This window comes from Merops nubicus, unplaced genomic scaffold (genome assembly GCF_000691845.1).
Source record: "Merops nubicus isolate BGI_N331 unplaced genomic scaffold, ASM69184v1 scaffold8580, whole genome shotgun sequence".
Lineage (NCBI taxonomy): Eukaryota > Metazoa > Chordata > Aves > Coraciiformes > Meropidae > Merops > Merops nubicus.
This window is the reverse complement of record NW_008582116.1, coordinates 16623-42761: the sequence shown is the minus strand read 5'-3', so window position 1 is coordinate 42761 and position 26139 is coordinate 16623. Positions and strand designations below refer to the sequence as shown.

The 26139-nt window shown below is 44.8% G+C and overlaps 2 protein-coding genes across 2 annotated transcripts in view; one reads left to right on the top strand and one right to left on the bottom strand.

Moving 5' to 3' along the window:
* Positions 1–425: 425 nt before the first annotated feature.
* Positions 426–12093, top strand: TUBGCP4 (tubulin, gamma complex associated protein 4). Its single transcript, XM_008936593.1, has 16 exons — positions 426–542; positions 1035–1088; positions 1533–1589; positions 2182–2261; positions 2956–3157; positions 5110–5275; positions 6085–6209; positions 6910–6960; positions 7356–7461; positions 7801–7908; positions 8147–8285; positions 8698–8875; positions 9808–9942; positions 11080–11196; positions 11649–11788; positions 12081–12093. The coding sequence occupies exons 3-16, from the start codon at positions 1557–1559 to the stop codon at positions 12091–12093; spliced, it is 1593 nt and encodes a 530-aa protein (XP_008934841.1). The 5' UTR covers positions 426–542; positions 1035–1088; positions 1533–1556.
* Positions 12094–13129: 1036 nt separating this feature from the next.
* The window catches only part of TP53BP1 (tumor protein p53 binding protein 1), a 29284-nt gene continuing 16274 nt past the window's right edge, over positions 13130–26139 (bottom strand). The window contains exons 10-23 of the mRNA XM_008936582.1: positions 25554–25611; positions 23919–24011; positions 22294–22792; positions 21252–21404; positions 19698–19984; positions 19224–19400; positions 18598–19019; positions 18275–18466; positions 17570–17773; positions 16783–16995; positions 16021–16115; positions 14886–15085; positions 13939–14084; positions 13130–13467 (exon numbers count right to left, since the gene is read on the bottom strand). Coding sequence (XP_008934830.1) covers positions 13280–13467; positions 13939–14084; positions 14886–15085; positions 16021–16115; positions 16783–16995; positions 17570–17773; positions 18275–18466; positions 18598–19019; positions 19224–19400; positions 19698–19984; positions 21252–21404; positions 22294–22792; positions 23919–24011; positions 25554–25611 — 2927 coding nt within the window. The 3' untranslated portion in view covers positions 13130–13279. The remainder of the gene's footprint in view (positions 13468–13938; positions 14085–14885; positions 15086–16020; positions 16116–16782; positions 16996–17569; positions 17774–18274; positions 18467–18597; positions 19020–19223; positions 19401–19697; positions 19985–21251; positions 21405–22293; positions 22793–23918; positions 24012–25553; positions 25612–26139) is intronic.

Here is a 26139-nt window from a genome sequence, read left to right as displayed (position 1 = left end):
AACAGCGGGAGATGGGCCGAGGGTAGGATCCCGTTCTTGAGGAAGCACGCTGTCGTACTGCCTGGTCACCGCAGACTGGGCACGGTTTGGGCCCAGCGTGCTCGTCCCTGCGCTGCAGCGAGTGCTCCTCAGGGTCTGTGAAGAGCTATGAGATCCAGCAGGCGTGCATAAGCACAAAGAAGCACTGAAATTATCAGTGCTCCCCAACACTTATATATGTCTGCAGAAGAGCTAAATATAACTGCTGAAGTGACTGTGACAAATGTCTTTTTATTTTTTTTTTCCTGGGCACCTTTTGGTGGACTAAGGTGCACTTGGGCGTGTTTGGAGCAGTGGCGGCTGGGGTAACACTGCACAGAAACTGATACCCTCTAGACCTGTACTGGGGAGCTGATGTAGATTTTATTATTTGGTTTCAGGACCATCACCCGTCTCAGCAAAACCAGAGTGGATTACATGGCATTTATTTACGAGCCTTCTGCACAGGCCTTGATTCAGTGCTGCAGCCATACCGACAGGCACTGCTTGACCTAGAACAAGAGGTAAAGGAGAGAGATTTGGAACAAGAGGCTGTCCTGCCTCCGACACTCTGTGGAGGGTTTTAATATGTGAAGTAGTAATAGCTAAAGAGGAGATGAGGTATTTTCCTCTCCACATCAGGGATGTCTTCCAAATTATTCCTGTGGGGTGCCATTGTAAATAACTCTTAATTCTAATAAGTATTGTCCCCTCTGCCTCAAGTTCAGTAAGTATCCTGTCTGCCTCAGAGCCCAGTGATATCTCAGACTATTGTGATTTCTGGTTTCAGCTGTAAAGGTTTTTATTAATCTCTGCTACATTTGCAGCTGTCATACCTTGGGCACTACCACTGTCCAGTTGTTGTTACAGTCTAAGGTGGGACACAGCCCAAAAAATAAGGGGGGGGGGCAAAAAAAGTTGTGGGAACTAAAGGTTGAAAATATAGAGCCAAATGTGCTGTTTTACTTACCCATACCTTATTTTAATTTTCATTAATTGCTTTGTTGTTCTTGCAGTTTCTTGCTGACCCACATCTTTCCATTTCACATGTTAATTATTCCTTGGACCAGGTATGCCACATTAATAAACAGGTACCCCTTTGGTTACTCTTATCACTCCCTGAGTCTAATAAGAAAGTGGGTGGGATAAATAAGGGTTAGTCTGTCACGTCATGTCATGTATTTTTAAAATCTCTACATTTGTAGTCCCTTAATCATGGTTAGAGGATTCCTTGCACCTTGACACAAAGCTGAGGTCCTCCACCTTGACCCTCGTGTGTTCCGCACGGACTGTGTTTAGCCTGAACTGCAGCTGGAGTACAGTGACTTCACACATCTTGGTCCACTGGAGGAAGGACTTGCTTCATAGAGATTTTTATGTCATGCTTTGGGATAAGCCAGAGGGCAGTTTCATTAAATTACTGTACTCAGCTGCTGTCAACACTTACTCAAGTATAGTTTTGCTCTCTTCCTTGCATAGCAACTTAATTCAGTATTTTGATCCTTGTTCTGCAGTTTCAGTTGCTCTTCCCCTCTGTCATGGTCATGGTGGAACAGATCAAGACTCAGAAGGTATGGTAAAACTGCACCTAGTTTCTCTTAACAGGTTTTCTCTTTAGCTGATAAAATTCTTTCTGCTCCATGCCAGACCTTTAATACTAGGAAGTAATGTAGCTTCAGTAATGGATGCCCTACTCCTAGTACCTTTTATATACCTATTGTTATATAACTGTTTTAACTATTACATACCTATTTTATATAACTACTTTGCAAAGCTTTTTTTTGATTTATCAGTATGATCTTTGAAGACTTGCATTATATTATCACAATACATTTGTTAGCACGAGATGCTGCTGGTTGGAATTCCTTCTTTTCAGAGTCTCTTTTCTCCCGTCACCTGAAAAAAAAAAAAAGGCAGAAGCTAATGTTTTCAGAATCCAGAGATGCTTAATTTTTTTATTAAGGGAAATTTGAAAGAAGCTTGGTTGCAGAGCCACTCATAGAAGGCTTCTTTCTTTACTAGATGGAGTAGGTCACATCCTTCTTTCTGCAAAATTTGTGCAGCTTGTTAAGGCGTTCTGTTGTTAGCTGAAATTTAAATGGCTGAAAAGGTCAGTACAGATCCAAATAACAAACCTAGTGTAACCATGTTTTCCTTCTGCAGATTCATGGATGTCAAATACTGGAGACAGTCCACAAACATAGCTGTGGGGGGCTGCCTCCTGTTCGCAGTGCTCTTGAAAAGTATGTAGACACAGTAAAGCTGTTATTTTGTTCTTCTGTAGTAACTGGCGTTAGTGCCAAAGTGTTTATCTTACTTGTGAAAACAGCACGTGCAAAACAGGCTTGTAGGACTTAAAAGTAGGAGTAGCATGCAGGGAACACTGATAGACCCCATTATTTATCCAAGAATTAAGGCTTTCTCCATACTTTGGATTTAGGGCTGAGGAAAGTTCAGACCCTGTGTTTTTAATTCCTTGTCTTTTGAGCTCTGCATTAACTGGGTCACGAATGATAGACCTGTTCCTGGTTTTTGATCCTTCAAAAGGATAAATGTGACTGAGTGAGCTTTGCTATGTCCTTGGGGAGAAAGTCAGACTACTTAACGGATAGCATGTTCACGCTGAAATGGCAATTGAGAAGAAACACAGTAGGACTGGAGTGTCACTGCAAACTCACACTTCTGGTATACTGGCACGTCTCCCACTAGCTGATGTGGAGGGGACACATGTTCCAAGTGTATGTTAGTTTAGTTCTGCAAGTGATCGGTCCACCTTTCTCTGTTTAAAAAAACAATTATAAAATGCCACATTCTCCATTTAGTACTTGCCATATTAACTGACATTACAGCTGAGTAACTGGACATTGCAGAATTATGTGCAATCAGGTGTTGATTACTTCATGCAAAGGCCTCACTGTCTGTTTCTCTTGTCCTCAGGATTCTGGCTGTGTGTCATGGAGTCATGTATAAGCAGCTCTCTGCCTGGATGCTGCATGGATTGCTACTAGACCAGCATGAAGAGTTCTTTATCAAACAAGGCCCCTCTTCTGGGAATGTTCCTAGCCAGCCCGAAGAAGATGACGACGACCTGGGAATCGGAGGGCTCACAGGAAAGCAGCTACGAGAACTGCAGGACCTGGTAAGGCTGCAAGCCATCGATGGGCATTCTTCGGTCCTGGCAGGGCTACAGAAGAAATACATTGTTTTCTGTGGCAGTGCAGGCTAGGCTGGATTGCACATCCATCTGGACCTGCAGGATGGCAGATGAACAGTGTTGTGAGAGGAAGCAGCTAGGCATAAAGGACAGGGCACGTCTCCTTTGGCACAGCTGGATAATCCTGGGGCAGAAAGCCCTACAGATGGAATCTGCCGTGGTGCTGATGCCAAGTAATGAGCTGCTGTGCTCACCCTGCTCTTCACTGACTGCTGGTTCCTTACAGTGAACACTATGATCTGCTCAACACAAGCACTGGTGGTAGTGTGAACAGTTGTAAGGGAGAGGGTGTGGGGAGCTTGGGTGTTGACTTGATTTGCCCTTTCTATTGGCAGCTGGGTCAGGGACTGTTCTTGTGCAACCGTTTGTTGTGCACATGTTTCCTAACAGGGTAATACTACTGACACGACTGGGGGAAATCCTGCTATGTCAAGAGACTGCTAAGATGCTGTTCAGGGTGCTCATTAAGCAAGGGAACAACCTGAAAACACACTTGTGAAACACAGTTAACTCCTTCTATAGCTGGCATAGCATTAGAATGCCCCTGTGCAGGAAGATTTCTCAATGGAGTAATCTTCCACACTTTGTGCATCTGAATAGTGTCTGCATCAGAGGCCAATGAGGAGCAGCTGCAACTCTGTAAATTCACACTAGTTTACCGTGAGAAAACCTTTCATGGGTGCCCCTGGTGTTAGTGTGCTGCCTGCAGCCTGGCTGCACCACGGGCTTCACCCCTGAAATGCCCTGTGCTGCATACTGATTAATGCCCTGCACAGTCTCTGCTGAGGACAGACTACATGCAGGCAAAACCAAGGGAAAACTTCAAAAAGCAGTTAGTTGAAAAATCTATTTCACTGTATCAGATATAGGAGGAATGTGAAAATTGGTGAATCTTCTAGATCCATGGTGGAAACTGTAGGCATTAAGAAGATGACACCAAGAGAGCCTAATTAACCCTCTTCTTTAGCATTACTGACTTAACAGCATCAGTCAGTAATTCTTCAGTCAGAGAGTAAAATAAAAGATCCTGTGTGTTGAAGGGATAGACCAATGAAATATTTGGGTATTTCCTCATGTAAAAGTGTTAGAAGAATCTTAAGAAAATATTTTGAGGCTGTTAACATCAGTATACAAATTCATACTGAACTCTCCTATTAAAATTAATTCTGTAAGTGGCAAAAAAAAAAATCTGTTAGCGTGGTGGGTTTTTTTGGTTTATATGACAAGAAAGCTAAATGAAATAACCAGTATTGCTTCTCTGAAGGAAAATCTTGCATCTGTACTTGGAGTTCTTTATTAATACGTTCAGAAGCAAATTAATAACTTTATTGCTTTAAACACCTTTTGCAGAAACAGAAATGGCCAGATTTATGCTAGCAAGCCTTCAGATCTTTAACCTGGTTGCTCATTAGTGGAGGTCTCCACATTTGGCCTATATCACAAGTGCTCTAGCAGTGTTAAAACATAAAGGAAGGGATATAGGGGAGGATTATTTTTCGTAATGCCAATTGACATTGTTATGGCTGAAAAAACCTCATATAATGCAGCTGCAACAAAAATTCTTTTTGCTGATGCAACATTATCCTTTGGGAAAGCCAGTTGGCTGCTATTCCATAAAGGTGCAGCTTCTCCTTTCACACTTCTGCTCCCCTCTCTGATGAATGCAACACCTTCTCTAGGGAGATCTGCTTGTGTTCCAGAAGTATAAAGAAGTTTGCAAGCTTACGTGAATAATGCAAATCAGGTTTGCTACCTCTAGGCCTGCTCCCAATGTGCTTGGATTTCCCCCTCCCACACATACAGGTACCTTTTTACACCTTTTCTGTCTGTTTTTCTCATGCTTTTTCTGCTTGATTTCTTTTCCCTGGGTCTGACAGCGCTTGATTGAGGAGGAGAACATGTTAGCTCCATCTCTGAAACAGTTTTCTCTGCGAGTAGAAATGCTGCCTTCGTACATTCCTGTGCGGGTTGCTGAGAAAATCCTCTTTGTGGGAGAGTCTGTACAGATGTTTGAGAACCAAAATGTTAACCTGACCAGAAAAGGTAAGGAACATCTTTCTTGCAGCCTTTGCTCAGTTATGAGTGACTGACAAGTATCTTCCAAAATGCTGTATTAATCAGTTCCTCAACAGTCACTACTGTTGGCTACTCGTCAGAACATATGGATGGTTGTACTAGGGCAGAGCAGTGGTCCCAGTGTTCTGCTTCTGTTTGATTCCAAGGGGTCAGTATAAGAAGAGAATGAGTAAATAATAGCACTTTCCAAACATAGTCTCCATGTTTCCAGCAACAAGTCATGTGATTTGCTCTGGATAAAGCAAGTTCTATGAGTCAGATGACTCGAGTGACATTACAGAGAACAAAGGACCAATTAAATTGGACCGTTTTCTTGCCTGAGCAGAAATGAGGTGAAACGAAACTTTTCTTCTAGCTTAGCTGGTTAAAAAAACAAACAAACAAACAAACAAACCCTCACACCCCAAAACCAAGTTCAAGAAATAGGGTGGACCTGAAAGACACAGAGGTAGGTGAAGAACCAAACCACCTGGTTCATGTGGCAGTAAAGGTCTAACTCAGTCCTAGAAAAAGGGCTGTTAGTGGCAATCTTTTACAAAAAAAAGTATTTGGGGTTTTTATGGATACCCACAGCACTGCCATGGCAAGTGTAACTGCAGTATAGTAATCTTGTACCTTGGTACTTGTACTTTGAGGCCTCCTTAATTTCACATTCCTCACCAGACCCGAGGTGGTGCTGCCTGGACAGCCTTTCTGCCCCACTGTGCTAGAAGGGGTCTGCAGTTCTCTAAATGGTCTTCCTTTCATTGTCCAAAACACTTCTCATTGCTGCACAGGCTCCATCCTAAAAAACCAGGAGGACACTTTTGCAGCAGAGCTACATCGACTCAAGCAGCAGCCACTCTTTAGTCTGGTGGACTTTGAGTCAGTGGTTGACTGGATCCGGAGCACCGTTGCTGAGGTAAGCCCCCTAGGAAGATAACTGCTGTGCAGGCTGAGGAGCTCACTCTTCAGTCTTGTGAACAACTGGGAGGAGCAGGGCACGTCTCAGAACCTGTGATCCAACAAGTGTGTGAATGCTGCTTATAGCTTTCATGTTCTTCTGGGGTTCAGAACTTCGTGTTACCTCAGCCTGTAATGGGACATTAAAGAATACTGTGCCCGGGGGGAAGAAAGGAATTTTTATGGTTTTGGTGTTTTGTTTTTTTTTAATTTCACTTGAAGCAGCTTTTTCACTTGAAGCCAAACTTTTGATTATGCATTCAGCATAATAGATGGTATCTCACTGGACAAATCCTTTGCTTTGGCAATTTTTAATCTTTTCATTTGGGCTGGGCATTGGAACATGAGAAGATGAGGAGGTTACAGAAGTAAGAACCATGCTAGGGTAGAACTAATTTCATAAGGATTCACTTATTTATTTGCCATGGGTCTTCACGTATCTCAGGCAGGGTTTCTTGCCTGGTATACATCAGGAGTGTTCTACCCAGCAGCATGGGCTGCCTACACACAGGATTTCAGTGTGTTCTCCTGTGCTTTGTAGAGCAGTTCATGCAGGTGTTTTGTATGCATTGCAAGTATCTTAGGACTGCTGCTTTTCTCACTGAATGGGTTTACATGAATCTGAGGGGAGGTTTCTTCTGGTTTTTGTTTCTCACTAGCATCTTTGGAAGCTGATGGTGGAGGAGTCAGATTTGCTAGGACAACTAAAGGTAATGTAACTGCTAGCTCGTTTTTTCTTAAAGCAGCTTAATTTTTTTTTTCTTTTTTAATGTCTCTTTCCCATTAAATGTTTCACTTAATGTCTTAGATTTTGCACTTTCTTCTTGTAGGTACAGCTGTTTTAATTTTCCAGGTCTCAGGAGTGAGCACAGAGTGATAGAACTTGGTCAGAGACAGTTAGAGGGGTGTATGTATATGGTTTGCATCTTGAAGCGACGGCAGCGTAGACTTTTTGGGCACTGGATGAAATCTGGAGCTTTCCAGCTGTGTTTTGGAATGCCAGAAGCTGTCCAAGCAATAATGAAAACGAATGCCATCAGCTAGGATGCTTAAAATCTCTGCTCAGTTTTTGATATGCTGATCTACCAAAAATTTATCTCCACAGATCATAAAAGACTTTTATCTCTTGGGAAGAGGTGAGCTCTTCCAGGCCTTCATTGACACTGCACAGCACATGTTAAAGGCACCACCTACAGCTGTCACTGAACATGGTGAGTGTTACTTAGTCACTTACCAAGCTGTCCTTGCTGTGGCATAGCAGGAAGATGATTAGCCATCTACAGAAGAGCTCTGTCTTATCCTCTAGGTTTTGTCATTAGCTTTGAAAGAACAGCACTTGTGAATCCAAATTGTCTCACAGAGCAGGTGAAAATAACATCTCAGCAATTTTCAGATAGCAGGTGTCTCTCCATATTTGAAACTGCAATTAAATGAAACTGGTGGAAATAGGGAGACCCTGTTGTCTTTTACGGCCAAACATACATAATTAATGGATGCAAAATTAACACTAGCTGTGTCATCCTGTGTTGCTACCTGTGCTCTCTTGGCAGATGTCAATGTTGCATTTCAGCAGTCTGCTCATAAGGTGCTGTTAGATGATGACAACCTTCTTCCTCTGCTGCACTTAACCATTGAGTATCATGGAAAGGAGCATAAAGGTACCTGCTTGGGTTTGTAGCAGTGAGTTAAGAGGGGAGGTGATCTTGTTTTCAAGTCCTGTCACTTTCCCTTCTCTGAAGTTAAAGAAATATTAACTTTGTTCCCTTTGCGGCCTACATGATAGACTAGCCTGCTTTGGTTCTTCTTATTCTGTTCTTTCCCCTTTTATTCCTTGCCCACTCAGTCAGTTGCCTTGACTGAGAAGAACAATTGATTCAGCACCTCCTTTGTTTTCAGATGCTCCTCAGACTCGTGAAGGGCCTTCCCGGGAGTTATCTCCACGTGAGGCCCCCGCGTCGGGATGGGCAGCACTGGGCCTTTCGTACAAAGTTCAGTGGCCACTGCACATTCTCTTTACTCCTGCTGTTCTGGAGAAGTAAGTGCTAGGTGTGGTCTGTGTGTCTTTATCTGTAGGTTCCTTGATCTCAGGCACTCACTCATGAGCTGTGGTTTTTCCCGTCTCTGTGGAGGGAAAGGTAGAGCCATAATATTTATCTTGCTGCTTGAACTTTAAAATGACACTTTGCAATTCTGCACTATTTCATGAACAGTGCTGTGTTAACAAAACATTCCTGGCTGTTCCTTCCTTACTGTGAAATTAACTTTGCATTTTTTAGGTCAGTAGCCAATACAAGCAGAAATCTGTTACTCAGGAGATGGACCATCACTCGACCTCTCCTGTCTGTTGCCAGGCAGCCACCTCCTTCTTCTTTTTCCAGTTTTGTTCTCTAGTACCTGCACCCAAGGAAGACTTTAATCTTAAAAAACTTTGTACTTTTTGACTGCAGGTACAATGTGGTGTTTAAATACCTGCTGAGTGTGCGACGAGTGCAGGCTGAGCTACAGCACTGCTGGGCTCTCCAGATGCAACGCAAGCACCTGAAATCCAACAGAACTGATGCCATCAAGTGGCGTCTGAGGGATCACATGGCTTTCCTTGTGGACAATCTTCAGTATTATCTGCAGGTCAGGATTATAGAGGAAGGTAAACTGCATCAGCTGACCAGGAACTGGCATAAATGCGTTGAGGGAGCACTTAAGTTCTGTCTTTGAACGTTCAGATTCTTTGTACATAAAGGAAACCAAGATTTCCTTTGGAACAAGTCTAGAACTTTCTCTGAGTTCCCAGACTTAGTGCTATAATTACAAGTCTTCTGGACTTGTGACAGTGTTACTGGAAATGCAGGACTTCAGACGCTCTAGTGCTACTAAACAGTTGTGGGAAGCAACAGTCATCTCTGAAATAGCACCATTAAGATACCATTCTGGATTCCCCCCTTGCCCCTTGAAATGAACTCCAGTTTGAGTTAAGTGACAAATTATTTTATTTTGTTTCTGTGGGTGGGTTTGTTTAGCTTTTTTCAGACATGAAAGAAGCTGTATTATGACAATTTGAGGTAAAAAAAGTGACTTTTCATATGTAAACACCAGTTACCAGTAGCATGATTTTGTGAGGATTACATTTCTTTTTGTTAACAACCCTAAGACTTGAACTGAGGGGGCCCAGCTTTCTAGGTTCCTCAGAGGAATATGGCTGAGCTTCTGCACTGTAGTCTTTCCCCTGAGATCCCAGATAGCATCTCCCAGTGTGAAATTCAGAGATGACCACAATGAAATAACCTCTGTTTACATGCTAGCTATATACTTTTTCAATAGCTAATCTTCAAGGAAGTGACCATTTCCCTTTCTACGTAGCTAATACTTAGGTATGAAACATTGCCAGGCCACCCCCACCCCACGTCCCACAGTTAAACACAGTTCCCCATCCAGGAGGCACAGAGAACGTGATCCTCAGCCTCTAAGACAAAAGCAGCAATAAGAAAAGGACATTTCTCACCCAAAGCCTCTGGAGGCAGGAGGTGCCCCTGCTGACGAGCTGTGCCTGTGTCCCTCCCCAGGTGGACGTGCTGGAGTCCCAGTTCTCACAGCTCCTGCAGCAGATCACCGCCACCCGCGACTTCGAGAGCATACGACTGGCCCATGATCATTTCTTAAGTAACCTGTTGGCTCAGTCTTTCATCCTCCTAAAGCCTGTAAGTAGATCTTTTTACACCTTTTTCTACAAGTTCTCCAGCTGCCCTACGAAATGTACCTTTGTGGAGAGATAAGACAAACAAATTCTTTTAAAACAGAGCAGTAATAACCTCCTGAGGAATAAAACAGGTATAAACTAGAGCAGATTAATTGAGTTAAGATCACTTAATTTACAGTTGGTGAGTGTGGATGCTGCATTCTGGCCATTTTAAATCAGGATTATTCCAGTGTTCTGTTAACCTTATTAATTTAAATTTTGTTGCTATGTTTTTCTTAACAGGCAGTTTTATTAAAGTAGCATTAATTAGCAAGGTGCTGGGAACTGTACTCCTGAGGGACTCACTCTGGAACGGATTAGATGAGGAAACATTCCCTTTCTTACTTACATGTTAGAGGATAAGTATAGCTGGGATGTTCCCGAGTAGACTTGAAGGGTCTTTTTTTATTGCTGTTTTAGTCAGAAATGTGTTACAGTGTTGTCAGCATTTTTATTAAACATGTAGTAGCACAAAAACATTCCAAAGATGGTTGGTATCAACGGAACAATGATGCTGCAGGTCTTGTCTGGCCCATCATTTTGCTCAGTCTGAGGCTATAGCATAAAGGTGGCAGAATACTAATTATCCAGCCAACAACTTTTAAGTGTTCCAGTAATTTTTCCTGTGAAGCATTTGGACTTTCTTAACAGTCTTGAATGCAAATTACCTTGACCAACTGATATCAAAGAAATTCCAAGTTTTGTTGTGAACAGTAAACCCAAAGTCTTGACCCACAGTGCTTGCTCTGTTTTCCCTGCTCAGCCCTGGAGCTGCAGTGGTGGCTGGTTGGACAGGAAAGCCAATGTTCAACTCCTGTGCTCATCTGGGTGGCTCATGCCAATCACCATTTCCCTAGGGATGTCTGCAAAAGCTTGGGGTGGGATGAGGCAGCATAATTCATGTCCTTTTTCAGTAGAAAACCTTACAAAAATGCTACAGCTGTTTTAACATCTTCCTTACTGATGGGAAAACATTACCAGCAGCAACATCCAGATTATGAATTATAGAATGAATGCTGCAACTTTTCAGGTACTAAGAACAGCTGTCTCTGGGTTTGAACTGTTTAAACTTCTGTCTTGTACTTTTTATCTCATGCAGGTTTTCCACTGCTTAAATGAAATTCTGGATCTTTGTCATAGTTTCTGTTCTCTGGTCAGTCAGAATCTGGGCCCATTAGATGAACGAGGAGCTGCACAACTCAGTATTTTGGTGAAGGTGAATCTACACTAGTCTGTGTTTATATGGACCTGTTCTTTCCCCATGCAAACATTGCCTAAGGAGTCATCTTGGTTCAAACAGCTGTAGGACAGGAGCGAGTTTGAGCTGAGACTTTCTATATGACTACTTGCAATGATTTTAATTAATCAGCTCTTCCCAAATGGAAAAGCGTGTGTGCACAGAGTGGGCAGATAAGCAGATTATCCTGTTGGAATAGAAAGGAGTTGGGTAGCAGGCAGTGCTTCTACCCCTCCTTTGGGATACTTAACTCCCAATAAACCTTGTGGCCGACATCTTACCTTATACTGGACCACAAGCATCACTTCTTCTGTAGTGATTCTTTTCTTCAGGCTTTGAAAGGATTGTTCAGGCAGGAACAGAGATGAAAAGCTGACTTGCTTGTTTTCTCTCTTGGGAGTGCCAAGAACTGACTTCTTCTAAATTTGCAGGGATTCAGTCGTCAGTCATCCCTTCTCTTCAAGATCCTCTCTAGTGTCCGCAATCACCAGATAAACTCTGACCTGGCTCAGCTGCTGCTGCGCTTGGATTATAACAAATACTACACCCAGGCTGGAGGAACCTTGGGCAGGTAGGAGGAACTTCAGGGTTCTTTGTACCTTATCCTGGGGTACTTGAAGTACAAAGGGATCTAAAGGATCATAAGTAATTTCTACTGAATAAATTAATCAGAAGCCAAGTACTGCTAAATACTACGGCAGAAAAGTAACAAACCAGCATGAGATAATTTTTAGTTTTCATGTTTTCTCCCCTTTGAGTCTGTTTTGGCATGAAATTGAACTAGCTACTAGCTCAAATGCTATTAGGGGCTGATAAGGGGAGTTCTTTCAACATGTAGTTAATACTGTAACCTTCTCTTGCAGTTTTGGGGTTTAAGCACCAAGACCTTTTCTTCAGGCTGTGACCAATGACACATCAAGCAGTGGAGACTCATGCTTTTGGAGAGTTTGCACTCAACTGAGTTTTCCTCTGAGGCTGCCTCTTGCCTGGTGAATCAGTTTCAGAAGGGATTGGCAGGAAGAGCCACTCATGGGAGGCTGCCCAGCGACTGCAGAAAGTGACTTCATTTTTTCCTGAACTGGTAAAACATACTTTCTGCAGCCCTGCATGTAATTATAAATGCCTCTAAGGAGTCTGTGCCTCCTCAGCAAGTGAAACTGCAACAAGAATTATGATGCTTCAGCTGGGCTATGATCCTTTGCAAGTTGAAGTATGGAGGAGTCTCTTGGTTTTGACTCGAATGAGGTTAGGGCTGTATTCAGAAGTTCCACTTGTGCAGTAAACTGATTTACAGTACGTAATTTCTGCTAATCAAATACATACCTCCAGGAAAAGTAAACAACTGCATTAGCAGGCTGAGGTGAAGGGGAGGGTTTGGGAGCCTCTTCTCATACAGTGCACTGCTCTAGCGTATCTGTATAGGCAAAGGAGCCACTAGTGCTCTCACATGCTTTCTCTATAAAACTAAATACAATTTCTGTGGTAAAATTGTGCACGCCAAGACTGAATAGGGTAAAGTTCCTACTTCTGAGTACAAAGGACCCTCAGCTGGCTGAAAAGTGTGCTGGAACTAAAACTAAGGAGAAACCTAACAAGGATGCCAGCTCTAAATGTCCTGTTTTCACTCGCCTGTGTAAAATGGTACTAGTGACTATCCTACCGAACCAAATAAAACCATCTTGCCATGCAATTACGTGGAATATTGTCAATGTCTGCTCCCAAGTGCAAAGGGACTAGAGCAGTACAGCATTCTATTTCAATGGAAAGCAGTATCTGGCAGAAACTTCCTGTATGTTACTAAGATTTCCTAGCCTTGCTATAACAGACTCTTCAGCTTTGAGAAATGTATTTCTTTCCTCTCTGGAGGCATGGCCCTGGGATAAATTTAGACAAATGAGGCGTCCCAGCAGCTACCACAAGAGATTGAACATTTATTTCAACATAAAAGTCGAGCAGATAAAACTATATACAGTAATCCATGCACACTGTCCAATTACACAAACATTTAAAACCTTATTAAAACAGTCTGCACAACAGTGGGACAGCAGAGAAAAATTTTAGCTTAGTGGGGGACATAGTCATGTTTATACTTAGGATGTTTGTTGTAGCCTACTCTCTCCCCAGCAATAAGGCTCTGGATTATCCACTCCTGTGAGACAACAGGCAGCTGTAAGGCTTCTGCACACTTCAAGACCCCAGCTGGGCAGGAAAAATCAGTCACCACCACGTCGTAAACACCCAAGGCGACATCTGCACAGGGGGAGAGAGGCATCTGTCAGGTGGAAAGCAATAAAAAGGATCTCTAGCAGATCAACGTGTTTCACCACTGTGAGCCCCCTCTCCATGTCCTCTCATTCCTAGCCAGTGAATTCTCTTGGTAAAAGTTAGATGTGCTTTACAGAAACACTGCACCTTGCAAGCGACTGATCCCCCCAGTCCAGAGAGAAGCTGGCACAAAACCAGCAGCAGCCACCCTGATCGTCGGGACGAGCTGCCCACGAGTCCTGACCCGGGGCTGTGAGTGCTGGGGCTGCTGCAGCATCTCCTCTGGGAGGCTGGTCTTCTGGACTACATTCTGCAGAGAGCAAGTGTCTGCACTCTGCCTTCCCTTATGCTTATAGGCAACCTTGTAACCCATCCTAAATCTTTTTAGCCCATACTAGAGACCACAGTGCCATGGGATTCCCAACTGCTAGGCCTGAGAAACCAGCCAATGAGTACCTTTGTTGTGAGCATCTGAGTAATGCTGTTTAACAGATGATGCTCCCCCTGTCATGAGGATTTCAGACCACAAATCCAGGAAGTTCTGCTGCTGGTCTGACACCAGGAGAACCTTCAGGTTATGGAATGGATTTTCTCTCGGGTGCCTGCAGAACAAAGTGAAGAAAGGCAGACTGCTAAGAACATTCAGTACAGTGAAACTTTGAGGACCATTGTCTATTTCAAGTTAGCTGATTGGCTCCCATATTGGTTCTTTGACTATCCTGAATGACCTGCTCTCTTACTACTCCTCCTGAAACACTTGGAACAATTATCCTGTTTATAGACAGTAAAACAGAGCTAGACAATATTAGGGGGTGGGTGTGTGTGCAGCAGCCTCAGTCCAGAACTGGGCTACAATCCTCCTTAATCCTGAACCAGCTTTTCTGTGCATATCCAAAATGCCTCTGCTTAGACAAGACTGAACAGACAGGCATCAGTCTCCTGCCTAAAAGCCCACAGAGATTCACAGCCTGTTTTGGTCCACACCTCACCTTGCCTGAGGAATCTGACCTGATAACTGTTCTCTCAGACCTACAGGATTAGACTCCATTGGAAGTGGACAAGCTGGCTTCAAAATGTACCAAAGGAAATTGCAGTAGTATTGCTCAACTCGATCCATTTCTGAGGAATTGGAGAAGAGGGCCAAGTGTGTGAAAAGCCCTGCCTGAATTCAGCCTTCCTTATGAGGAAAACTGGACATCTCTCTTATTTTACAGGAGACTCTTTTTGGTGTATATGGCACTAGAGGTCACTCCAAATCCAAGGAAAGAGATGTGGAAGGAGAAGCCTGAGCAGCAGTGGTAGGGACGTGTTCAGTACTTGCAGAGCTTCCCAAGCATAATAATTTTCTCTGATTAAATCCTCAGTCTATGGACTCAGATCATGGTTATTTGGCACGCACTTACCATTCTAGCAATTTTTGCTCCTGGAGGCTATAACCAGCTGGCAAAAGGTAATTTCGGTAGTTCTGGAGCTGGTTAGCATGACAGCTGTCGTGGACCCAGACGTGGGACACACAAGGGATCCCTCTGGCAAGGCACAGCAGGTACTTCCGAGTTCGGCAATGCTGGTCGGCAATTAAGAGACACTGATAGGCTGCATTACACTTCAGGGGAGAGAAAGGGACATGTGAACAGGAGACAGTGCTTGCCAAAAAAAACCCAAAGTCGTCCTGCTGCTAAACAGTTTATGAAGACAACAACTGAAACGCTGATTTTCACAGCCATATTGTGTGAAAGGTGGATTAGATAAACAGATGCTGAATTCAGGAGTAGCTGTAACCATCCCCTGTTCCAAGCTACCCAGTTCACAGGAAAGAGCTCTGCCTGGCAGCTTTTCTATCACAATTCTCTCTCCCAGTGCAGGCAAAGGAGAATACTCATCTTGTGCTTTGAAACTCAGCAACTAAAGACACTGCATCCTCAGGCAAGACACTCCAAGAACCTTCTACCCTCTCTATTAAAAATAAACCTAAGTAAAAGCAACACTAAATGAAATTAATTGTCCAAGTAGATCTTGTAACTCTACCTCCAGGTGTTCCAAGGCAGAGACCTGTGGTGAAAGCACCTCTGGAGCACTGCATCCCCTCCTAGGCTCCGCAGTACACCACCACCAGAGGCCCAGCCAAGGACCCAGAGAAGCTATCTAGGCACTAGAGCACCTGGCACACCACAGAAGGCCGAGGGGGGCGAGCTTGTCTGTGCACTTGTGACTGACAGGAGGGTGTACAAAAGATGGAACCAGAGTCTTCTTGGCGTTATCCACTAAAAGGACAAGAAGCAACAGGTGCAAACTAAAATACAGGAATTTCCATTTAAGTGGTTTGGTTTTGCTTTTTTTTTTTTTTGATTGGGGGTGGTCAAACATGGGATTAAGCTGTCCACATCCTTGAGGATATTCAAAATCCAACGGGACAAGGACCTAAGGAATCTGCTTTATCTGATCTTGCTTTCAGCAGGGGGATTGAACAAGATGAGCTATAGAAATTGCTTCCAAAGTCAATGATTCTGTGACTCTCATTCTAGACTGGCGAGTCCTTACCTGTGTTTCATTGAAGTCTTCCAGGATGTAGCCAGCTCCTGCTCGCAGCTGCTGTGCTGTGTAGTGTTTGTCATACGGAGGAATCTCTAAAAATTCTACAGCAGAAACAAAAAGTTCAATTTTTGGCTATAGTCTATCTGCTGATGTCTGTACAATCCTCAGTCTACATTCCATTCCATTATGGAACCCAGCCTTTCTCCCTAGAGTATCCAGAGAAAAGCCCTGAAAGAGTCAAAAAAGACCCAAACCTAAAAAAAACCAAAAAAACAACAACAAAAAAAAAAGCCACCACCCCACCAAACAAAAACCAACCAGCCAAACGACCAAAGGCAGCAGAAAGGGAAGCGCAGCACTGGCCAAACTAGCCAAGTGAGCATCTTGTCACTTTTTCATGCTGCAGTTCATTGGATGAAACCTGACTGCAGCAAGCTGGACCCACCCCCTCAGGCTTCCAAGTCCCACATGTCCCAGCACTATCCCTTGCTCCTCCAAAGCTTCCTTCTCATACTATACTATTCTGAAGCTGCTGATCTCGATAATTTTCACATGCTGAACAGCCCTATGATCATCATTGAGGTCTGCCACATTTCAGGCTGTAAATTTTCTAGAACAAAGACTGATTCTTCGGTCCTTTCTGCAAAGGATTAAAGAGCAAAAGGGTAAAACAAGCACTCACGCAAATGCCTGATCAGACAGCATCCAGCATGTTTCCTAAAGCCACAGCATTCCACTGGGAAATGCAATGGGTAAGATTTGCCTCACCTTCTTCCTCCTCACTACTCCCTGTGGGACCATCGGATAGCTTCTGGTCATTGACCAATTTGTCACTGGGTGTTGCCATGGTGAGGAGAAAGGCATAGCCCAAGAAGAGGGTCTTATTGCTGGGCAAGGGTCCATGATGGTCCTCCAGTACTGGGGGATCTACAGCATCTACACCTTCACAGGTGCTTACAAACTCTCCAGCTCTCACAGCCGCTGCAGAGAGACAGAAGCTTCATGAGTCTCAAAAGACAGGTTCAGCACAAAGAACCTGCACTAAGATTTGGAATATGTTCAACCTCAGTTATTTTACTGGAGGAGACAACGGCAGGATTGGGGCAAGATGACACTAGGATTGGCAGGGATCTTTTATCCTTCTGGTTGCAAAGGATCTTCAAGTCAAAACCCAAATGACTGCTGGGATCAAGTTTAACAGTCTGTCAACATCCTGAAAGAACACCTAGAGCTGTGCAGGGTCCCTTTAGCAGCTAGGCATTTCAGGACTGACTAAACAGATAAGAGCTAAGAAAGGAGAGAGGTCAATCACAGTATTAAGGTGAGGAAATTTCTAAAACTTGGAATGAAAAGATAGCACGTAAGTATTCAGACTATGCTAAAAATATCTCTGGCTGCTAAATGCAGCCAAGGAGAATCAATCTCAAACCCTGCAGGGCAAACAAGCAATCTCATCTACCTCTTGCATATGGGAAATGGAAAGATTACAGAAATATCAGGAAGGAAAAAAAAAATAGTTGAACACAAGTCTAAGAACAGAAAGTAAGGTTCTCACCAGGCTTTATCGCTGTGGACTTGCGGCCACGCTTAGCCGGGGACCTCTCACTGTCAGAGGCAACAAGTTTCCTCTTCCCAGCGAGCGGGCCCGGCGGGAGGCGGGGACTCTCCTGCCCCTTGCGAGGGGGAGTCGTGCTGCTGCTGGACGTGCTGGGGGAACCCAGGTTCCCTCGTCGCTTCCGCTTCCCCTCCACAAGGTTATCTGTGACACAGCGTGCAGAGATCAGCCCCTGGCTGTCACCTGACTGCCCCAGCTCTCGTCCCACCGGTCTGTACAGAGGTGGCTGAGCTCAGGAGCACCTAGAAAGTCCACTAGGGAGTACACTACCACCCTCCGGCAGAGAACAGCAAGAAAATGTCTCGCTTATGCATCTTTCTTGTCAGGCCTGCAGCCTGTCTGTTTCCTCCCAGCGCTGCTGAAGAGTTTGTAACCCAGCAGCCATCCAGCAGCTGGACACAAGCACAGCAAACGCCACTGCCCGAGCAGCAGGCCACCCTCCACAAGCCAGGCAACACCATTAAGTCTCTGAGCAAGGCACAGAACAATGAAAGGATATCAAAGATCCCATTAGAAAGTATCAAAAGCATTGCTGAATACCCAGGAAGATTTAAACATTGGTAATTCAGACCAGGAACTAGAAGCATCTCAAAGGCAGAAGATGCAGAGCAGCACAGCCAGCAGCTAAACAGGACCTGCCCTTACCAAGACTGATGTCAGCTGCTTTGGTCAGGGGGGTGACAGGTTCATAAGGACCTAGCCCAAACTGCTCCCGGAGCTTATTTCCTTGTTCCAGAGACAGTATAACAGACATTCGTTTGTACCACTTCCTCTGGCCTTCCTTTTCAATGCAATAGTAGAACTCTCCAGACTCCTTCCGGTGTCCCTTCACCACACCTGGTGAGAGAGCAAACCACCCCAGGTAATCAACGACACCCAGGCTCCTCACCCTCCTAGACAAGCATCCATCTCCCACTGCACTCAGCAACTCAGACAACCCAGGGATGGAGTTCAAGCACTGCTCTTACCTGCACTAAAGTACTCATCCTCTGAAAGTGCAGTCACCTCAGTCTCCAGTGGGATAGGATCACAGAGTAAAATATCTTTTCCCAGCACATCACATTCATATCCATCATCAAAGAGCAGCTTGTATTTTCCTGCCCCAACATCTTGGGTAATCAACCCAGAATAGAAGTACCCATTTGAGGACCACTTTGCTACAACCCTGAGGCCTACAAAGCTGCTCCCAGAGGATGAGTCTGCACCATCCAGAGGACCAGTCTCCACTTGTAATGGTATTTCTGGAGAGTCACTTCGGCGTAAGGCACAGAACCCAGAAGTGTCAGATTTCTCCCCTCCATCTGGCAGGCGACCTGAACGAGTGAGTGATTTCTCCTCGGGTGATGCTGTAGTTGAGAGATCCTCCACACCTGGCAGCCCAGCTGAATCTCTGTGGGAAAGAGAAAAGCAGTCCCAGAAGGATCAGGAAAAAATTACTACACAAAGAATACTTGGGCAAGATGCCTGCAACTGCTACATGCTATCACCAAAAACTAGACCCTGAACCCTTCACTACCCCTTTTACTCTCCCACATTAAGTCAATGCTTCTCCAGTCTCATCCTTGGCAATGAATGTCTCCTTTCTCCACGGTACCTTGCTCCTGCTGCTCGAGATGGTGGGCGGCCTCTTCTTCCTCGCCCACAAGGTGTCGCAGGCGCTTTGCCCCCCTGACGAGTACCAAGTATAGACTCCTCTTCTTCCTCACCAGGCAGTGCTCCTGGCTGGCCACCTCTGAGTGGAGATGCTGGCTGACCAGCTCCTTTCCTAGGGCTACAGAATTTATGAGTTAACTGTTCTGAAGAGAAGCCAGCTAGGATCCCCATATTTTCTCTGTGATCTCACAACTGATGAGGAAGTTTGCCTCATCGCTTTCGAAGTGGCAACACCTTAGGCCAAGCCACAAAGCGATGCCATACAAGCAAAGACTGTCTCCTTATTTCTGTTTGTCAAGCCAGATTCTTCCCAGAAAATTCCTGGTTTAGGGTCTATCCTGCTTCACACTCCACCCAAGCCAGCTGTTCGCTTCCACAAAATAACTGTTGTTCCTCTCCCAAAGCTTGCACATACCTCAATTTTCCTAAGACACTTCTGGGAACGGGTAAAGCAAACTCTCCAGCTTCTGTCCCACACACTTTGCCTTTGACAGCTCCGGTTCCACGCCCTGAGCTGCCACTGTGTGTGGCAGAGTGACCACTGCTTGCTCCACTAGATGTACGGTGGAGGCTTGAGGCCTTAGATGAGAAGGAGCTGACATCACCAAGGTCCCCTGAGGTCAGTGATGAGCCCGCTGCAGTTCTAGAGGAGGATGTGTCAGTCTCACACTCCTGGCACTCCACTACAGGCTCCTCGGTTTCCTAGAGGGTGAGGGAGAAAAATGGAAGGGAAAAAAAAAAAAAAAGATGTTCATCAAAGGTGATGCACTTGTGAGATGGAAGCCCTATAACCACCAGGGAAAAGCATAGACAAGGTGAGACCACATTCACGAAACTGAAGCCAGCCACACACAGGAGTCTGCACTGATCCGGGGTGGAGAACACAGCTCTCACCATAGGTCTGTAGCTGCTCTGCACACAGAGGTCACACTCAGAAACCACCCAACAGGACTGAGCTTGGTTAGTAACAAATTAGTCTGGCTCTGACTAATTCCCACCCTTCAGGGGGGTGAGAGTGCAACAGATACGTGAGACACCAGGAGCCTTTGGTTACTAATAATCCCAGATCAGCTTTATGGATATAAAAATATGTATCTGCAAAACAGGGACATGAAACATCAGTAGCTAAATGGAAAATGGCTACATGATTGTGATTACACAACCTAGGTAAGCACATTTTCAGGAGACAATTCTCTATTTTAACATTACAATAAGGAATTTAACATGTAGCACTGGGTATGAAAGTATCAGCTTTGCACTGAACTAATTTATCCTTTTGTGTCACTACTCACTGAAGCAACAGAGCACAAGACTGTTTATGTATTCACCTTTACAGCAGAATAGCAGCAACATTTTTTTGCTAGCAGGCTGATGTGATTACTGTGTACATCAAAACAGCATTTCTCAGATTTTCTAATTAATGAATAGACATACACCAAGACGACTGTACTAACAATAGGCTTCATTTTTTGTTTTTAAGTTGCTTTTTGTAGACCTTTTACAGAACCTGGTCCACAGTATTCAAGAGTGTGGCCAAAAATGATGCTAAGCTGCAAAACAGGTTAAACTACCTTACACAGTTCTATTTTACAGGCAGGACTGATTTTTGCTTACTAACAGAATTTGTGCCCATTCTGAGCTCTCTGTAGTCTGGAAAAAAAAACCCAAGAATTTTAAAACAGTTCAATGCACATAGTAAAGTCTATTGTTCAGTTATTTGTCTGGAAAAAAAAAGTCAGTGTGTCTCCAGAATACAGTAGCAGGCATGAAACAGATCAGCAGCCAGCCAGCCTTTGCCGTGGGAGGCACTGCAGAGTCCAGGAGTCTGCCCAGCAGGGAAAGCTCCTCATCACCGCACGCTCACCTCCTCACTCGACCCACCTGCTGCAGCCACAACACAATCTCACTCGAATAAATTTTATTTTTTCAGCAAATGCCATCATGGTTAGCTCTGAAACCAGCAACTTACCTCAACCACCTTTCGCTCCACCTCTGCCCCGTCTATGTAGAGGACATCAGTGATCACACGAGTGACCACCGTGCGCACCTCCCGGACGGTGCGCACCTGGCGGCGCTGGACGCGGCCCTTCGGTGGGCGCCGGAGGTGGAACTCCTCCTCCCCCTGTAACCAGCAGGACACACCACAGCTACAACAGACCACCACGGAGAGCAGCTAACTTCTGGGTAGTGCTGTCCCTGCACTGCGGTCTCGTCACACCGTGTTCCGGTACCGGGGCAGGGAACCTCTCAGCACCCTGTCACGGACCAGACGCAACGACACCGGAGATGCTAAAGGAGAACTGAACACGTGTTGCTGGCAGGTGGAGGAAGGGAAATCACAGCAGCCCAAGGAGGAAACAGCAAACCTGCGTAGCTGTTCCATTCAGTGAACTCAGACATATCACATCAATGTTGTACTGCGTATTTATGGCCCTGTTCATCTCCTATTTCCCAGAGAATGTACTATTCTTAAGTTTAGAAAAAAATAATTTTAGGCTTTGTGTTTACAAGAAAACGTACAGGCTGTAACTGCAAAGCAGTGATTTTCCTGGAGCCTGCAATACTTTCTGAAATACTAATTCAAAGTTGTTCATGTTATTAGACAGTTTCTCTGGAGCAGCTCTCCCCTCCCATGTTCTCCACTGACACTGGAAGCACAGCAGAACAAGCTGTCAGATGTTGGTTGTTGCAAAATAGAAGGCAGAATTTCATGCAACTCCCATCTCTACCCAACAAAAAGTTAAATTTTTTTTACAGTGTTAACTACATCTGAGGACACAAAAAAACCCACCAGCCAAAACTTGGGAGACATTTACTCCCCCAGCCTATGCCACCCACCCCATACTCCTGCCTTGCAGCTGTGTACAGTTGATGCAGGAAAGTTTGCGACATTTTTTAACATCTTTTGGCTTTTTTCCAACAGAGACCTTACTGCCAGCAAACATACTGGCTGAAGGGACACTTTACTGCTTAAAACCAGTACAATTACATTCAGGCAGCCTTCATCCCACCTGGCTGTGCAGAGAGACTGTGTCCTCTCCAGAGGCATTCACAAGCTTTCGCCCACTCTCCTCAGTTTGGACATTCGCGTCTTGTTGCCCAGGTCTTTGCCTAGACATACTGGTTCCCACTTCCACCTGTCTACAGATTTCTTCTGACGTTTGTGTTGCTTTTGTAACAGTTGTTGGGGTAAAAGGACAGTCTGCTGTAGTTTGAATCCCTTTGTTCTTAGTGTTTGCCCACCTCTCACGGCTGTCATCAGTTTTGACAGCCTTACTTCGTTTCTTCTGCATTCTTCTCCCTTCTTCTGTCTGAGTGCCAACAGTACCAGTCTCCACAGACTCCCCATCCTCAGCACCAGGGGGCTGTCGATGGCAGTCCTGCTGCATCCTCTGAGGATGGACCTGTCCACCACAGTCACCTGCCTTGTGTTGCTGGTACTGCCAGTCACTGGGATTTTTATGTAATTCATCATCTTCTTGTGTGCCAGGAAAACTGAACAGATTTCCCCTGCAAACCAATCATACACAGATCAAAATTATTGATTAAAGAAAGCAAGACAACCAATATGTAGCCACTCAGGTGAAGGCAGTATAAAACCAAGCCCTGGCAGTCATTCGATTGCTCCTTAAGATTGCACAGAACTCAGCGAGTCTCAAATCACAAAATAACCTTTCAGCATCTCCCAGGTGATTCACACAGTAGCAAGAAGGATGGCTGAAAGAACGAAGTGCTTTTCCAAACACTAATAAACCCATGCAGACTCCACAGGCCAGGCACCAACCACACAATATGCCTCTGGAGGTCATGCCATGCTGAAGTTGCTGCAGGCTGCTTTGGCACTTCATTGGCTTGAAACTGGTAATCACACCTACCAAGAAGAGGCAGGAGTATAAACCCAAAAGCTGCCTAATGTTTTCATCAGAATTTGTCTGCCCTGTCAAAAGTGTTACCAGATGCTATACAGGACAGTATGCCGAGTCTTACTAGCAGCACACATTTGGCTTCCCTCATGTATTTGAGGGCTCTGAGGAGGGACTGTCTTCAGTTCTGTTTGTGTATCACCTGGGACTGGAACTGCCTGTTTGTTCCAGTCCTTAGTACAGTTGTTCAATGCTCTTGCAGTATAGGTTAGACTTTCCCCACAGACCCACACCTCGCCGCCACGTCAGAAGACGGAGTGGAAACACTGAAGAAGGGGATTTCTACACCTGGTCCCCCAGCCAGCACCCGTATCAACATCAGATACGCATCGATATCGTCCCCCTCAGGGCAACTAGGGACAGCAGAAATGGAGGGACTTGGGAGACAACAGCAAAAACAAAACCAAACACAAGAGGTCACAAGATCGCGGAATAGGAGAAATAAAAGGTATTTAAGCAGCTTTTAAATTCTCTCAAGCCCCAGATTTCACCAAAGCCCATTAACCAGCTGGAACCACACTGCTGCTCAGTCAAAAAGGTACCTCTTCCTTACCACCTGAGATACAAACATACAGCACTTACTATACTTACTCCATTGTACCCAACAAACTTCTAAGTCACTCAAAGACAATGGCTTAGTGCAATGTCTTTGATGTAGAAAACGCACCTGTGCATACAACTCCCAGTGGCAGGCAAAGACTGTGAGGAGTTACCTGAACGGAGACGTGGAAAGACCACGACCTCGGGCCTCATCCTCGCGACGAACCTCACAGACACGACTGAACACAGACGATGCTTTCTGGGAGCTAGCAGTAAAGATTTAAAACAAACAAGCAAGCATCAGGGAGTGAGAAAATCCCTAGCACAGCCAAACAAGAGTTCTCTAGCCCTTTGGGAAAGTGACAACTGGCATTGATCTTGTTGACCTACACAGTCACAGAATGAGTGAGATAGTCAGTCTCAAAGGTCAAGAGACAAGGCACAATTGCATATGTGTTTCTGTCATTTCTGCAGACATCCCAAAGCCAAGAGCAGTGTAACAGCTCCAGAAAAAGGTGTGGAAAACTGAAGTATCATCAGCAATTTCACCACCTACTACCTCTGGTACCCACCAGGGGACGCAGTTACACCATTTATGGTTTACTTCCCAGAATTTTAATGATAGCACAAAACCCACTGGCAATGACAGTCATAAAGTTCAACCTATACCTACAAAGGCAGCCTGTGGGGGCTGGAGATGAGGCACAGGCCAAGGTGGCTGGTGTGTGGAGCAGCACACAAAACCTGAAGGCTTTGGTACCGTGGGAAGCTGCAGATAAGAATGTTCAAGGCACCTAACTAAGGAACTTGGGCAAAAACAAGTAGAGTTCTTAGCAGATAAGCTAGAAACTGAAAGCAAAAATAGCAAGGATTAATTGCAACAATCTCATGGGAAAATGAGCAGCTGCATGGTCAGGATGACCTGGCAGCCAGCTCACGGGCTACAAGTGGGTGTGAATTGTACCAATAAAGGTTTTCAGGTGCAAGCAGCTCTGGGGACCATGCCTTCATCAGGCCACAGCAACCCCCCCCTCAGCCAGCATGGAATGACTGCCACTCATCCTCAGCACTGAGGCATGATCACCATCCAGCATGCAATCCTGTGACAAGAGCCACTGAGTCCATTTCAAAGTTACCTCACTGATTAAAACCATTACACTTCTATCAGATTACTAGGTCACTACCTTCTGACTTAGATTTTTATTAGCACTTACAAACCATACTCCTCAAAAGCTAAAATCAAACAGTGTTAGGAATTGAATGTGAGATAAGATGGATAGATACAAAGGAAAAGATCAAGGGAGTAACTTATGTTTTGGTCAAAACATTAAACTGTGATTTCAGTATATGAGTGACCTGGTTGTTTCTATTGGCTTCATGCCAAAAAGAGAATTCTCTTTCAGAACTCCTCAAAGATTCTTTGCAGAAAATTGCACAATAAGGACAAAAAGCAGAAAACCATGCATTCAACGTTTAAGAGGTGGATAGGGCAGACTTGCATTCCAGTCTGCACAAGGCATGAATTTCTGCTTTGACTACAATCAGAAGTCAAAATTCTGATGTTAGTAGGAAGCACAAAGCCTGTAGTAAAAGAGCACATGGGGCACCCACCTTGCCTGTATACTTTAACTCTTTAGCTCTTGCAGCAAGTTTTATGTCATGGCTACTGCTAAAATCATTCCCTGCTTCTCTGTCTCATTGTAGCTTTCAGTTTTGTTTTCTTCCCCTCTGCTGCTGGTAATGACTGGAAAAAGAATCTACCCAGACCTTTGTATCAATTCTGCACACCAACAAGCCCAGTTAGTTACCTGGCAGCATCCCTGGCAGCAGCAGCAGCTCCATCTTTCCTGTCACTGGCTGCAGGCTCTGAAACAAGGAGGAAGAGAAGGATGATTTCTATGTCACCTGAACAGACAGACTCTCCTGTCCCCTTCCAGCCTCCCACACTCAAGAGAAGAGAGAGGTTGAGCAACACTGGACAAAGGGTGCCCAGCCTCCCTGCCCAACTTCTCATCACAGAAGATTCTATTAGTTTTAGACTATTTGACTTAATGTCACTGTTCTGATTAAAATGCCGTCAAGCTTTTTTTGTCCAGACTATACTTTTAAAATGTATTCCATCCCAATACAGTCAAACTCCACTTCCTGTCCTGGGGCTTGGCCAGCATACATCACAATTTTCAGTCTGCTGGAAATACCTTCCCTCACAGCAGAGTCCCCTCCTCCTACTCCAACCTTGCGTAGAGCATTGCAGGAACAAACAAATTTAACTGACACCGCCCAAAACTAAAAATGGGAAAAAGGGCAGAGCCTCAGAGACTGTCTCGAGCAATGTCAGAAAGTGGTTTTGAGTTAGGCCTGAGATCTAATAGGACCTGTATGTTTCAAGGTTTC